A 14,091-nucleotide genomic window follows, 5' to 3' on the forward strand; every position below is an offset into this window, starting at 1 on the left:
CCCAGTGCTGGGGCCACCAACAGCAGAAAGCCATGGAGCTGTTGGAGTGGGGCCAGAGGAGGCCACGGAGATGCTGGGAGGGCTGGAGCCCCTCTGCTGGGAGGACAGGCTGAGAGAGTTGGGGGGGTTCAGCCTGGAGAAGAGAAGGCTCCTGGAAGACCTTCGAGCCCCTTCCAGTCCCTCAAGGGGCTCCAGGAAAGCTGGGGAGGGACTCTGGATGAGGGAGGGGAGCCATAGGAGGAAGGGGAAGGGTTTGACACTGACAGAGGGGAGATTGAGATGAGATCTGGGGAAGAACTTCTTTGCTGTGAGGGTGGTGAGAGCCTGGCCCAGGTTGCCCAGAGAAGCTGTGGCTGCCCCATCCCTGGAGGGGTTCAAGGCCAGGCTGGAGGGGGCTTGGAGAAACCTGGTCTGGTGGGAGGTGTCTCCCCATCATGGAACTGGATGATCTTGAAGGTCCCTTCCCACCCAAACCCTTCTGCGATTCTATGATTATGTTCCTTATCCCCAAACTGCTGAAACTGGGGCCCTTCCTGATGGAGGCAGCTCAGTCAATCCAGCTTTCTGGAGCCAGTTTGCACCAGTCCCCTCTGCTCACTGGTTTGTTTGGAGTTCTCACCGCTCACAGGAGGGCTCAGCACCAGATGGGGGGTCTCCAGCCTGGGGGGTGCCCACTCCTGCACCCTCCTCACCTCCTGCCCAGTCTCCCCAAATGCAGCCCCCGGCCCTACCAGGCTTCCCTCTTGTCACCCCCCCATGGTTCTGGCTTGGGGGTGACGGACCCCGTCCCGCTCACCAGGATCCCGTACTGTCCCTGGATGAAGTCGGTGGCCTCGCGGGAGGGGCCGCGGATGTCACGCAGCTGCCGGGGCTCCCGCTTGACCTTGGGCACAGCCGGCACCTTGTCCATGAACTTCAGCTTCGTCCTCTCCGGGAAGGTGATACCTACCGGGAGACAGGCGTGTGACGGTCACCGTCCCCAGGACACCCCGGTGCAGGGGGGTGCAGGCGGCAGGAGATCGGGGGTGCCCCCGCCATCCCCGGGCCGGGGGGCGTGTGTGTGTGTGTCTCCCCCCGTTCATCCCCCTTACCGCTGTAGTCCGGGGGCAGCACGTACTTCTTGAGGCCCGCCCGGGGGACGGTGACGCCGCCAGGACCTGAGGGAGAGAGCGGGGGCTTAGAGCGGAGCCTGATGCAACGGGAGGGGGTCACGGGAGCGGCCCCGTTTCCCGGGGGTGGGTCCGGACCCCCACCCCTGGACCCCAACATCCCCCCCCGGCCACCACAGCCGACCCGGGACTCCCAGACCCCAACGCCTCCCGGTTAATTCGGGAGGAAGCCCGGCCATCCCGATACCGGAGCCCCCCAACCCCCCGGCTCGTCCCCCACCGGGACCCATGCGCCCGGACACGCTCTTCCCCGTCCGCCCCGAAGCCCCCCCATGGCGGTCAGCGGCCCCGGAGGCCCCTTGGAGCTTCCCCTCAGGCTGCCCTGACCTCCTCCAACCGGCAGCAGTGGCAGGAGCCGCCATCGCCACATCGCGGGGCCGCGCCGCCGCCCGGCCGGAAGTACCCGTAGGGCGCCGCCATGCGGTCCGAGCGCGGGGCCGTCCGGAGGGGGACACTTCCGGTACCCGGTCCTTCCCGGCGGCAAACCCCCCCCGGAAACGCGGAGGGGAACATTAGTTCCGGGTGGGCCCGGCACCGTGGGAACCCCACCGTGTCCTTCCACGGTGTCCCCCCCGGTGTCGGGCAGGGTCCCCACTCCGCCTCCGTGTCCCGTCGAGGCTCCCGTGGCCGCCTTAAGGATCAATGAGTCGCTGTAGGTGGAAGAGAGCAGCCCACGGGGTTACTTTGTACCAGGAACGGCACATTCCATAGAAATTAGGAAGTTTGCCGAGGAGTTTTCTCTCTCTCTCTCTCTCTCTCTGTCCCTCTCTCTCCCTCGGTGGCTACCACCCTGAGAACTCCTTGCCCCTTTGATGGACCCTGAGCCCTTCCCTTCCTCCCAAAGCCGCAGCGCTCGCGGGGTCCCACATGGGCTGTCCCTGCTGGGAGCGACCAGCTTCCTGGGATAGAACGGGCTGGGGATAGTCCTGGTGTATTTTACCAGGCAGCGCTACAGGCTGGGGGCAGAGTGGCTGGAAAGCTGCCCAGCAGAAAAGGACCTGGAGGTGTTGGTGGCCAGCCGGCTGAACATGAGCCAGCAGTGTGCCCAGGTGGCCAAGAAAGCCAACGGCATCCTGGCCTGTATCAGGAACAGCGTGGCCAGCAGGAGCAGGGCAGTGATGGTCCCCCTCTGTACTGGGCACTGGTGAGGCCTCCCCTCGAGGGCTGTGCTCAGTTCTGGGCCCCTCACTCCAGGAAGGACATTGAGCTGCTGGAGCGTGTCCAGAGGAGAGCCACCAAGCTGGTGAGGGGTCTGGAGAACAAGTCATACGAGGAGAGGCTGAGGGAACTGGGCATGTTTAGTTTGGAGAAGAGGAGGCTGAGGGGGGACCTCATTGCCCTCTACAACTCCCTGAAAGGAAGGTGTAGAGAGGTGGGTGTTGGCCTCTTCTCCCAAGGGAATAACGGCAGGACCAGAGGAAACGGTCTGAAGTTGGGGCAGGGGAGGTTTAGATTAGATATCAGGAAGAATTACTTTCCTGAGAGGGTGGTCAGGCACTGGAACAGCCTGCCCAGGGAGGTGGTGGAGTCTCCATCCCTGGAGGTATTTAAGAAACATGTAGACGTGGCACTTCAGGACATGCTCTAGCGCCCGAGACTGTTGGGTTGTGCCTGTTTGTGGGTGGGTGTGGGGTGTGGGTGTGGGTGTTTGTTTTGTGTGGGTTTTTGTTTTGGTTTTGGTGTTTGGGTGGTTTTTTTTGTTTGGTTTTTTTTTTTTGTGGTTGGACTCCATGATCTCAAAACTCCCTTCCAACCAAGAAGATCCTGTGATTCTGTAGGGAGGGGTCATCGGGTGAGAGAATAATTATTTAAATGACAATAAATCATTGTGGGTTCCTCAAAATGCAACAAACACACACACACACACACAGAGGGGACTGTGCTGCTAATGGCTCTTTATTGCCTTCATGGTGGGTCCGGTGGCCCCACGGTGCCATCAGTAGGTGCTGAAGACGGCCTGGATGTGTTCCCCGTCTGTCGGTTTGTAGGTGCCGACCCCTGCGGTGGAGGGACGGGGGTGAGACCCTGCCCCCATGCCCCCCCCCCATCACGCGCCCCCCCCACCAGGCCGGGCTGCCCACCTTCCTGCAGGGCGTCCTGCCCACTGAGGAACTGCCAGTAGGTCCTGTCCTCTGGGTTGGCCGCCAGCCCATGGATGGAGACCACCATGGGGCCCCAGGACGTCTGCTCCGTCCGGAAGCTGTCGGGGAGATGGGTGGGCTCAGGGGCCGGTGGTGGGGGAAGCCATCAGCCTCCCCTCTACCCTCCCTGGTTCTCACCGAAAGAACTGGGGTTCCTCCTTCTCGGCTTCCTGCAGCACCTTGAGCAACGTGGAGCCCTCTGGGACCGACACGGAGATGGATTCGTTGAAGTGCTTGCCCTGCAGCTTGTTGATGATGGAGTAGTGCACCTGGATGAGGGCTGGTGGGAGGGGAGAGGGGCAAGGTGGGCACCCGACACAATGCCACGGGGGCACCGAGCATGACTGTCACAGAATCACAGGATCCCAGAATGATATGGGGCTGGAAGGGACCTCTGGAGACCATCTCCTCCAACCCCCTGCCAGAGCAGGTCCACCCAGAGCAGGTCCCACAGGAACATGTCCACGTGAGTTTGGAATGTCTCCAGAGATGGAGACTCCCCCACCTCTCTGGGCAGCCTCTGCCAGGGCTCTGCCACCCTCACAGGAAAGAAGTTCCTCGTCATGTTGAGATGGAACTTCTTATGGTCAAGTTTGTGCCCGTTCCCTCTTGTCCTGTCCCTGGGCACCACTGAAAAAAGACTGGCCCCATCCTCCTGACACCCACCCCTTAAGTATTTACAGGCGTTGATCAGATCCCCCCTCAGTCTTCTCTTCTCCAGACTAAACAGACCCAAGTCCCTCAGCCTTTCCTCAGCAGAGAGATGCTCCAAGCCCCTCATCATCTTTGTAGCCCTCTGCTGCACCCTCTCCAGCAGTTCCCTGTCCTTCTGGAACTGGGGAGCCCAGAACTGGTCCCAGTGCTCCAGATGGGGCCTCCCCAGGGCAGAGCAGAGGGGGAGGATGACCTCCCTCCACCTGCTGGTCACACTCTTCCTGATGCCCCCCAGGATGCCATTGGCCTTTTTGGCCACCAGGGCACACTGCTGGCTCATGGGCATCCTGTTGTCCACCAGGACTCCCAGGTCTTTCTCCTCAGAGCTGCTCTCCAGCAGGTCACCCCCAACCTGTCCTGGTGGGGGGGGTTATTCCTCCCCCAGGGGCAGCACCCTACACTGGCCCTTGTTGATTTTCATCAGGTCCTCCCCACGGGGTCTGGAGGGGCTCCGGGTGGGAGCTGCCGTACCTCTGTAATCCTCGGTTGGAACCAGCTTTGGGGACTGTTGGCTTGGGGACATCCTGCTGCTGGTGGCACAGTTCAGGCTAGCTGCTTCCAGGTAGGATTTGCCCACCAGGGCCGGCAGGACCTGGGCGATGGCCATGGGCTGGCGGTAGTCATGGCTGTAGACCACGGAGAAAGCCTGGGCGCAATCCCACTCCCGAGGGGCGTAAAACTTTTCCGTGGAGCCCAGCGCCTACGGAGGAAGGTGGGAAGTGGGGTGAGCAGCCCCGGGAGCGGAACCCCCGGGCAGCCGTGGCCCTGCGGCACCCACCGTACCTGCAGGGCGAGCCCCATGCTGTAGATGTTGCCCATCATGCCATCCCTGTTCTCCTGCTCGTCCAGGAAGCCGTCGGCCACCACCGACACCGCCTCCCAGAGCAGGTCCCGTAAGTCTCCGAGGTCCGTCTGATCGTAGGTGCACGCCATGGCCAGTGCCGCCACGGCACGGGTGTCTGCGGGACCCCAGTGTCACCTCCAAGCCCCCCAGGAGCGGGGCTTTGCCAACAGAGGGGACACGGTTGGGGACGGAGGGGTCCCTTACCCACGGAGAGGCGGCTTGAGGGGCTCAGCACTTGCTTGGCCAGGGCCATGGATGCCTCTTCGTAGTGGCCCGTCCGCCCCAGGCACAAGCCCAGGGTGTCCAGGCTCAAGCTGTACAGTGTGGTCTTGGGGACGCCGTCCACGTCTGCAAAACACACAGTGTGGTGACCTGGAGGGACATTTTCCCTCCCCCCCCTAGCCCCGCTTTCTCCCTGCCGTCCCGTCGTACCCATGCTGGCCATCTCCTCCTCGGTTTTCTTCTCCAGGATGTGGAGGAGGTCGACGGTCTGCCCCAGGGCATGGACGTGCTGGGGGTTCTGGCAGGAGGAGAGGAGGGCCAGCACGGACAAAGCCACCTGGCCCGAGGTCATGTCTGTGGGGACAAGAGAGCAGCCGGCACGTGCCGGGGAACAGGACGGACCTGGCACCCCCGAGAGCCGGCAGGGCAGGGTCTGCCATGGTTAGGTGCCCCCCTTGCCCCCTCCTTACCCTTGTGGGCTTTCTTCACGGCCTCCTCCTTTATCTCCTGGAGCAGCCACTTGTGGGTGCCACCGTCGGTGGCCCCGGCCAGGTTCATGGCCAGCAGGACGCTGGGGTTCGGCGGCTCCTTCATGTTGACGGAGTCCTCCAGGCGTTGGAGCAGCTCAGAGACCAGTTGGTCCGGGGCAACTGGAAGGACCCCCCCCCCAGGTCACTGGGGTCCCCACCTCCCCTCCACGCGACCCCTGGTGGGACTCCTGGTCTCTCCGGTGCCTCCACGGTGGGGCTGAGACTCACCGCAGCTGTGGGTGGCCGTGCCACCCACCAGGGCCAGCAGGACCCCGATGGTGAAAGCCACGGGGAGCATCTTCTTGTTCTCGGGGGTGAGTAGATCCGTTCGTCTCTCCGGGCGTCCTCTCCCCTGCTTTTAGCTGCTCCCGGTGTCCTTCTCCCGTCACCCGCCCTCCCGCAGCCGCCCCGGCACTGCCAACCACCGGCTTATCTGTGTGCCCGAGGGTGTCAAACGGAGTCGGAGGGTGACGGCTGCGGGGTCAGTGATTTTCCATCGGAAGGCAGTGACATCACCCAGGGACCAGTTGAACGCCCCTGGGTTCACCGGGACGGGTGGGATCCATCCCAGGGCAGGGAAGGAGCTGGTGGGTGTCACAGCAGGACCCCCCCACCCACCCCAGGGGCGCCTAAGGAAGTCCTCGCTGGCTGGAAGCTCCCCAAAAGTCTGCAAACTTACGGGGATGGGCTTGTACTTCCCAAGAAACCCTGTTAGTTTAACCTCAGTGCCAGGAAAAAAAAAAACCAATGGAGAAGGTTATCCCGGGTGCTATCAACAAGGATTGGAAGGACGATGCCACCACCAGGCACGGCCAGCACGGGGACAACGAAGGGGAAGTCCCCCGTCTGACCCGTTCCGATGTCCTGCCACGACAAGGTCACCCGCCTCGTGGGTGACGGGAAGGAGGTGGATGTGGTTTTCCTGGATTTTCAGGAAAGGTTTTTTGGGATCCTGGCCCTCCCAGCATCCTGCTGGACAAAGGTGTCCGGCGTTGGGTGAAGAACTGGCTGGACGGGGGGGCGCTCAGAGGGGTGCAGGGACTGGGGGTACAGCTGGGGACCAGTCACTGCAGCCAAACGGCCCCCCAGCTCTTACTGGTGATAAACTGGGAGGTGCTGGTGACTCTCTCAAGGGACAAGAGCCCCGTGGAGGGATCTGGCTGGATGGGAGCTTTTGGAGAATCACCAGTTGCAGGGAATTTAACAAGAATAAATGGTTGTTTCTGCACCTGGGGTGGAGTGTACTGGTGGGGACCTTCCTTACTGGTGTGGGTGACCACTGGGGCAGCCGTGGGGCGAGCAGGACGTGGGGGCTCGGGGGCAGCTTGGGGTCCACCAACTGGGTCATCTTCTGCCCCCAGGCTGCTCGCCATGGGGTGCTGGGGGCTGCAGGGGGAGAGGGTCTGGCCAGTGCCTGTCTCAGTGTCCCCACGGTGTCCCATGTCACCCCTTCCCCCGCCTGCTGCCCCGAGCCTGGTGGCACCAGGATGGGGAGAGCAGGCTGGGGGTCCCTGGGTGAGCCATGTGTCCCCTCGTCCCTGGGGAGGGCAGGCTGGGGGTCCCTGGGCGAGCCATGTGTCCCCTCGTCCCAGCTCATCTCGAGGGACAGGGGTCAGTGCCCCTCCGTGCCTCAGTTTCCCCAGAGGCTCTGCAGTGGGAGGGTGCCCTGAGGACACTCTTGTCACCCTGTGTCTGGGGACCAGCCTGCTTTTGGGGTGGTGGGGGCAACACATGGCCAGAGATTGTCCCCCAACTTCTCCATTACCCCCCAGGAAGGGACAGGGACCAGGGGAAGGAGCAGGGACAGGGACAGGGACCGGGATCCTTGGTTTGCCCTCCCCCTTCCCCCCCAGGAGGAGGAGATCTTTGCGGAGATGGGTCCCAGGTGGGTGCTTGGGGCTGGCAGGGACCACCTGGCCTCCCATTGGGAGACCCACAGCCGCCCACCTCGGCCCAGGTGTAAAAGCCATCATTGGGGCTGCCCCTCCTCTTCCTTCTCCTCCATCACGATGAAGGCTCTCGGGAGAAGGTGGTTTCTGCTCCTTCTTGTGGCCACAGCTTGGGCACAGGACGCCCTGGGTAAGGTGGGGGGTGGTTGGGGGGTGTGTGTGTGTTTTGGGGGGGTCCTGCTGGAATCTGGCTGCCCTCCCTGGGGAGGGGGAGCGGGCAGTGCCCCCCTGGGTGGGCATGGGTGACACCTGGCTGCCAGCAGAGGGGGACCATGGTGTCTTCTTCACCCCAGGAAGGGCAGGTCTGAAGGTCAGGCTGCCTCGAGCACCAGGTTTGGGGCTGAAAAGCCAGATCCAGAGCTGGGGGGTGGGGGCGGTGAGTGTCCTGCATCTGCCTCATCTCCCCGTGGGGACCCTTCAGGAGCATCACGGCCATGAGGTGACATCACAAAGTGGCTCAACTCCCCAGGGCCACCTCCTTCCCTGTAAATGCTAAAATGGGGGGGGGGGGGGGGGAAACTTGAGGGGACATCTGAGCCGGGGGCTCGCTCCCCTGGGAGCAGGCAAACTGGGAATCCCTGGCAAGCTGGCTCAGCCCTCCTGCCCCATCTCCTTGCTCTGCCTCAGTCTCGGTGACATGTGGCCACTGGTGGCTTTCGGTGGCGGTGCCGGCTGGCCTCCTGGGGAGCCGCGTGGCTGACAGGGAGCTGACGTTGGGATCCGGCTGCGGGGTGACCAGCGCTGATGGGGACAGGTACCGGCTGGAGCACCCCCTCCTGAGCTGCGGGACCACCCTGGAGGTAAGGAGCTGGGGGTGACCACCTGAAATGGAGGTGCTGTGGCAGCGTGGGTCCTCCTTGGGGCAGGTGGGACGGGGTGGGGGACAGCGTGTCCCACAGGGAAGGGACAGCATCAGGACATCCTTGGCCATGACTGCTTGAAGCCCCCCATGGTTGGGAAAGAAACCTCATGGGATGAGCGAGGTGGGTCCTCCACCACCACCCATCACCCCGAGGTGTCCCTCCCATCGTTGTCACCGCACCCATATGTGCTGGCTGAGCTCCAGAGCTGGAACCCCAGGTCTTGTGGTCCCCATGGGGGGGGGGGGGGTCCTGGCAGCACCCACGGTGATGCCCACCCTTTGTGCGAGGGTGGGAGCCCTGGTTAAGGTGAGCAGGGCCGTTATTGTTGACCTGAAACCTGGCTCTTGCTGTGGGATGAGGAGCCTTCTGCCTCCTGGGGGGCTGGGGACAGGGAGGGGACACCCTCACTGAGCCGGGTGACACCCCCTCCAGCCCCATGTCTGTTTGTTCCCCCAGTTTCTCCCAGACAGCATCCGCTACAGCAATGTCCTCCGCTACCGCCCCTCGGCCGGGGGGGCCGTGGCTCGTGCCAGACCCTTCTCCCTCCCCGTGGACTGTTACTACCCCAGGTAAGCGGGGGGACACACCACCCCCCCCCCCACCCCTCCCAGAGCTGGGCGAACCCCCCTGTGCCCAGGACCACCATGGGACCCCTCGGTGCAGGAGGGATGCCCACCCGCGGGGGACACGGCAGGCGGGGGTGCCCTGCCTGTCCCCGGGGGCTTGTCACCTCACTTGAGGATGCTCCGTGACGCAGGACGGGCAGCGTTTCCTCGGGGGCCATCCAGCCCACCTGGGTCCCCTTCGGCTCCACCCTCGCCCACCGGAGACGCTTGCGCTTCGCCTTGGATGCGTATGACAGTGAGTTGGGGGGTCCCCAGACCCCCTCAATCCCTTGTGTGATGTTGGGGGGAGAGGGAGGGAGGGCGGGCAGGCCATGGCCCCAGGGTGATGCCGGGGACAACCACCGCCGTGTCCCCTCCAGGTTCCTGGTCCTCCCGCCTGCACCAGCCCACTTATTCCCTGGGGGAGCTCATCAACATCCAGGCGTCGGTGGACGCGGACCCCCGCCTGTCCCTCAGGGTCTTCGTGGACCAGTGCGTGGCCAGTGCCAGCGCGGTGGCCACGCGGCTGAGATACGAGGTCATCGCTGACAACGGGTGAGCGGCCAGGGCTTGGGAGTAGGGTGGTGGCCGCTGTCCCCACATTGCCACGCTGTCCCCGAATTGCCACTCTCCCTCCTCGCTGGGACCCTGTGGGTGGTGACAGAGCACCCCCCGGGGGGGGGGGGGGGGGTAAAGGGTGGGTGTGGGGGGGGTGGCAGTGACCATCTCACCCCCCTCTCCCATCCCGGTAGGTGCCTGCTGGATGGGCAGCTCGGTCGGTCCCGCTTCCTTCCCCAGCGCGGAGACGGTTTCCTCCGCTTCCAGCTGGACACCTTCCTTTTCCCGAACGCCTCCGGTAGCCAGGTCCGTGCCAGCGGGGTCTGGGGGTGCGGGGTGATACCCACCCACCAGTTTGGGGATGGAGTGGCTGGGGGTGAGCGGGGGCTGCTCAGGTGGGGGTGGCAGGAGGATGCTTGTCCCTTGCAGATCTACCTCTGCTGTCACCTGAAGGCTGTGGCAGAGGGGGCTGCCACCGGCAAAGCCTGTTCCTACGACCGTGTGGCAGCCGCCTGGCTCTCCCCGGACGGGGACGACTGCTCGTGCTGTGGCTCCCCGGCTGGCTGCGGGGGCCGGCGGCGGCGCCGGCTGGCTGGCACCGGAGGTAAGAGGACCCCCTCGGTGGCATCCATGAGCCTTACGGAGTGGGGGGACACCTGCACCCAGCAGTGCCTGATGAGCTTCTCTTTGCAGGGCTCCTGGGAGAAGCAAGCATCCGCTTCGGTCCCCTGGGGCTGGTCTCGTCTGTCCCCACGTTGACCTCGGTCCCCATGGAGCCCACCACGTTGTCCTCGGTCCCCACGGAGCCCACCACGTTGACCTCGGTCCCCATGGCACCAGAGCCCACCACATTGACCTCAGTCCCCATGGCACCAGAGCCCACCACAGCATCCCCTCGCCGCCCCTCCGTCCCTGTGGTGCGGGGGGAGAAGAGGGATTCAGGTGAGTTCCAACCACCCCACGGTGCTGGGGGGTGGTTGGGGGTGACCCTGCCGTCCCCCCTCACCCCGCTGCCTCTCCCCACAGGGCTGGCTGTCCCCGGCACCACGCTGGCCATGGTGGCCATGTGCTCCATCATCACTGCCGTGGGCATGGCCGGTTGCTACTGCTCGGTGCGGCGGCACCGGAGAGGGGAGCGGGTGGGGGACCCCGGGGAGCCCCACGCTGTGGCCATGGTCCCCACCCCAGCCAGCGGTCCCCGGGCTCCCCCCAAAACCCCCCCTGCTGCTGGGGACCCTGCCATCGTGTGAACCTCCTTCTTTTAGAAATAAAGCTGTGTCTGAAAGGCTGTGGGGGCCATGTACTCCCCTGGGTGCTGGGGGGGTTTGGGGGGAGGAGGATGTGACATGCCCCCAGTGCCACCAGGACCTTTTTGGGGTGAACACTGGCCTTTCTGGGGGGTGCTACCAGACACCCCACGTTGCCCAGCATAGTGTGGGAAGGAGGGTTGGGTGCCTGGCAAGCATGGTTCCTTGGTAGCCAGCCAATTTGGGGGGGGGGGGGGGCAGAGCGCTGGTAACCCCTCTGCCTGGGCTGGGGGGTGACGGGGGGGGGGGGAAGCATCCCTCTCCAACATGGGGACACCAGCCTGGTGACCTAGTGCCATTCTGCACAGCAGCCACCAGCCCCCTTCCCCTGAGGGTGCTTTGGGGGCGATGGGGGGGGGTGTGTGCCAGGAGCTGGGGCAGTTTGTGGAGAAGGGGGGGGTGGGGGGGGCAAGAACAGGGCTGGGGGGTTGGTTCAGCGTCCCATTTGGGAGCTTGGGGACACCTTGTCTCCTGGGGCTGCGTGGCCATGGGCTGAAGGGGGTCTCGCTGCTCAGTCATGGGGGGGATGGTTCCGGCGGGGGGGGGGGGGGACGGGACGGAAGGGACATGGCTCAGAGGGGCCTTGTACCACTTTCCTTTGGGGGGGGGGGGAAGCCAGCCATGACTGCCCTCGGCTGCCAGCTGGCTATGCCATTGTCACCGTGGAGCCACCATAGGATGATGGTGCGTGAGGGGGGCTTCTTGTCGTCCCCCCCCCCCCCCCCCTTTTCTCCAGACTTCTTGGCTGGACACCCGGGTGTGAAGTCACTGCAGCAGAGAGCAGTTGGCAGGGGACTTGTTGGGGGGGGGGGGGGGGGGGACGGGGGGGACGGGACGGGGATGGGACGGACAGGGACAATGATGACAAAATCTGATTTTTTGGGTTCCCTCTGCCTGTCACCTCCTGCAGCCGGGGACAAGGGACCTTCCTAGGGCTGATGGGCAGCCTCGGGGACCATCCCTGCCTGGGGAGGGGGTGCCGAGGAGGGCTGGTCCCCATAACCTGGGCTGGGGGGGGGGGGGGGGCCCTGCCCGGGCAGGGGTTCAGCTCCCCCCCCCCCCCCCCCCCCCCTCCCCGCAGCGATGCTCTCCGCAGCCCCCAGCTCTGCAGGGAGGAGGTGTTTCGTGCCTAATGGCTTTTGATGGATCTTCTTCCAGGAACTCACTGCAGAGAGCTTTTTTCTTTCTCTTTTTTTTTTTTTTTTTAATTCCTTTCTGAGCCTCCTGTAAACATGGTTCTTGCGCTGGGGCTGGGGGGGGGGGGGGGGGGGGGGGGGGAAGAAGGGGGGGGCAGCTCTTAGCAGGACTTGGGGACACACACACACAGAGTTTGGGGGGTCTTTTAGGGCAGTGTTCTTCTCCTGATCTCCTGACACCCCGCTTTCTTCATCTCCCTTTCGTGTAGCCCTGGGTTGGGGCTCTGAGCATCTTTCCGGGAGGGGGCAACGCTGCCCTTGGACCCCTTCCCTGAATGATGGGGGGGGGGGGGGGGGGGGGGGGGCAACACCGGGCAGCTCCCACGCAACTGGGGGTGCCCTACTTTGCTGCCCCCACAGGTGGGGTGGGAGATGGGGAGGGAAGAAGAGGCAAACCCTCCCCACCCCCTCCCCAAAATCAATCTGCCCCGTGTCCCTCGGCCACCAAGGAGCCTGCGGGATGGGGTGGGGGGGGTGGGGGGGTGTCCATCGGTGGGTCAGGGGTCCACCGGTGGGTCGGGGGGCCGGTCGTGGGTTGGGCGGTGGCCCCCCGGGGATGCTGCCGCAGCCTCTGACATCAGCCGGGATGCGCCAATGGGAGTCCGGTGGGGCGGGGTGGGGCTGGGGCGGGCCCCGGTGGGGACCGGGCTGCTCCGGGGACCGGAGGCGGACCGGGGCGGGGGGTAGGGGTGGGGGGTCCGGTCCGCTGCGCCCCCCCCCCCCCCCCCACCACCCCCGCCGCTCCCCCCCCCCGGCCGCTGTCTCCATGCAGGGGATGGGGACCCTGCGGCTGGGGAGCCGCGCCGTGATGTACACGGCCGAGACCCCTGCCCAAGGGCAAGAACCGAGTGATGGGGGTGAGTCGGGGGGGGGGGGGGGGGAGGGCTGGGGGGGCTGAGGGGTGACTTGGGGAGGTGGGGGGGGTTGACATCCCTGGAAAATCCCGCCCCCCCGTCTCTGCCCCTTCTGCTGATCCCTTGGGGGATGCTTAGACCCCGGAGCGGTTCGGGGACAGGGGCACCCCCATCCCTGGGGAGGCTGGAGGGGGAGGGGGGATCGGGGGGGGTGAGTTGGCCCCACTCTGGCCTTGCCCCATCCCGCAGACCATCCAGATCATGACGGGCTTCATGCACATCGGCTTTGGGATCGTCCTGACGACGCTCACCAACGTCTACACCTCCGTCTTCGTCATCGGCGAGATCCCCTTCCTGGGTGGCGTGTCTGTGCGTGGCCTGGGGCCGGGGAGGGACACCCGTGGGGACAGATGCCCATCGGGAAGGGATTCCCACTGGGGAGGGATTCCCATGGGGAGAGATGCCCACCGAGGAAGGATGCCCACCAGGGAAGGCTGCCCTTGGGGAGAGTTGCCCACCAAGGAGGGATGCCCGCAAGGAAGGATGCCCATTGGGCAGAGATGCCCACCAGGGAGGGACACCCACAGGGAGAGTTACCCCCCCAGGGAAGGATGGCCACGGGGACAGCTGCCCACCAGGGAGGGACACCCATGGGGATAGGTGCCCATGGGGAGGGGACACCCACTGGGGAGGGATGCCCGTGGGGATAGGTGCCCACCAGGGAGGGACACCCGTGGGGAGGGGACACCCACCAGAGAGGGATGCCCATGGGGATAGGTGCCCACCAGGGAGGGATGCCCATGGGGACAGATGCCCACCAGCATCCTGGGGACCAGGAACAGGGATTTCTAGTCCAGCGGCTGTAAAACTCCAGGACTAACAACGCAGATGGGGGGGGCTGGGGGGTGTTACCGTGCCCCCCGAGAGCCGTGGGGCCACCCCTGTGGGCAGCTTGTTAATGCCGGGTGGGTGTTTGGTGCCCCGTGGCTGGGTGGGTTTGGGGGGGGCTCAGGGTGGCCTCAGCGGCAGCTGATTGTCCCCCCCCCTCTCTCCCGGCGCAGTTCATCATCTCGGGCTGCCTTTCCATCGGGGCGGAGAAGAGCCCCACGGAGTGTGCGGTGAGTGCCCCCAGGGACACC

The 14,091-nt window shown here is 64.9% G+C and overlaps 4 protein-coding genes across 4 annotated transcripts; 2 read left to right on the forward strand and 2 right to left on the reverse strand.

Annotated features, from left to right (window-relative positions):
- Positions 1 to 796: 796 nt before the first annotated feature.
- Positions 797 to 1,590, reverse strand: MRPL16 (mitochondrial ribosomal protein L16; the record flags this gene model as incomplete). Its single annotated transcript, XM_074167349.1, has 3 exons — positions 1,497 to 1,590; positions 1,092 to 1,157; positions 797 to 945 (listed from the first exon to the last, which is right to left on the reverse strand). Coding segments are annotated over exons 1-3 (258 nt in total), but the record flags the coding sequence as incomplete, so codon positions are not given.
- Positions 1,591 to 3,105: 1,515 nt separating this feature from the next.
- LOC141478240 (cobalamin binding intrinsic factor-like) lies at positions 3,106 to 5,918 on the reverse strand. Its single transcript, XM_074167352.1, has 9 exons — positions 5,849 to 5,918; positions 5,561 to 5,740; positions 5,301 to 5,444; positions 5,073 to 5,216; positions 4,808 to 4,983; positions 4,496 to 4,724; positions 3,449 to 3,590; positions 3,251 to 3,369; positions 3,106 to 3,167 (listed from the first exon to the last, which is right to left on the reverse strand). Exons 1-9 carry the CDS (start codon positions 5,916 to 5,918, stop codon positions 3,106 to 3,108), a joined length of 1,266 nt encoding a protein of 421 aa, XP_074023453.1.
- Positions 5,919 to 7,629: 1,711 nt separating this feature from the next.
- On the forward strand, positions 7,630 to 10,845 carry LOC141478237 (zona pellucida sperm-binding protein 3-like). The gene is made up of 10 exons (XM_074167350.1): positions 7,630 to 7,699; positions 8,197 to 8,369; positions 8,889 to 9,001; positions 9,190 to 9,293; positions 9,418 to 9,592; positions 9,790 to 9,901; positions 10,025 to 10,199; positions 10,289 to 10,364; positions 10,449 to 10,537; positions 10,622 to 10,845. The coding sequence occupies exons 1-10, from the start codon at positions 7,630 to 7,632 to the stop codon at positions 10,843 to 10,845; spliced, it is 1,311 nt and encodes a 436-aa protein (XP_074023451.1).
- Positions 10,846 to 12,864: 2,019 nt separating this feature from the next.
- LOC141478238 (membrane-spanning 4-domains subfamily A member 15-like) lies at positions 12,865 to 14,070 on the forward strand (the record flags this gene model as incomplete). The annotated part of the gene is given in 4 exon segments (XM_074167351.1): positions 12,865 to 12,924; positions 12,926 to 12,955; positions 13,202 to 13,321; positions 14,014 to 14,070. Coding segments are annotated over 4 exon segments (267 nt in total), but the record flags the coding sequence as incomplete, so codon positions are not given.
- Between the last annotated feature and the right edge of the window lie 21 nt (positions 14,071 to 14,091).

The sequence above is a fragment of the Numenius arquata genome, unplaced genomic scaffold, assembly GCF_964106895.1.
Source record: "Numenius arquata unplaced genomic scaffold, bNumArq3.hap1.1 HAP1_SCAFFOLD_1627, whole genome shotgun sequence".
NCBI classification, from domain to species: domain Eukaryota; kingdom Metazoa; phylum Chordata; class Aves; order Charadriiformes; family Scolopacidae; genus Numenius; species Numenius arquata.

What these genes read in the sequence shown, in the direction of transcription:
- LOC141478240 (XM_074167352.1), bottom strand. Translation starts at nt 5,918, where the DNA reads ATGCTCCCCGTGGCTTTCACCATCGGGGTCCTGCTGGCCCTGGTGGGT. An exon ending in GGAGGAGATGGCCAGCATGG is followed by an intron (nt 5,217 to 5,300) that starts GTACGACGGGAC and finishes TGTGTTTTGCAG; the next exon opens with ACGTGGACGGCGTCCCCAAG. An exon ending in GAGGAACCCCAGTTCTTTCG is followed by an intron (nt 3,370 to 3,448) that starts GTGAGAACCAGG and finishes TCTCCCCGACAG; the next exon opens with CTTCCGGACGGAGCAGACGT.
- LOC141478237 (XM_074167350.1), top strand. Translation starts at nt 7,630, where the DNA reads ATGAAGGCTCTCGGGAGAAGGTGGTTTCTGCTCCTTCTTGTGGCCACA. An exon ending in CGAACGCCTCCGGTAGCCAG is followed by an intron (nt 9,902 to 10,024) that starts GTCCGTGCCAGC and finishes TGTCCCTTGCAG; the next exon opens with ATCTACCTCTGCTGTCACCT. An exon ending in GGGGGAGAAGAGGGATTCAG is followed by an intron (nt 10,538 to 10,621) that starts GTGAGTTCCAAC and finishes CTCTCCCCACAG; the next exon opens with GGCTGGCTGTCCCCGGCACC.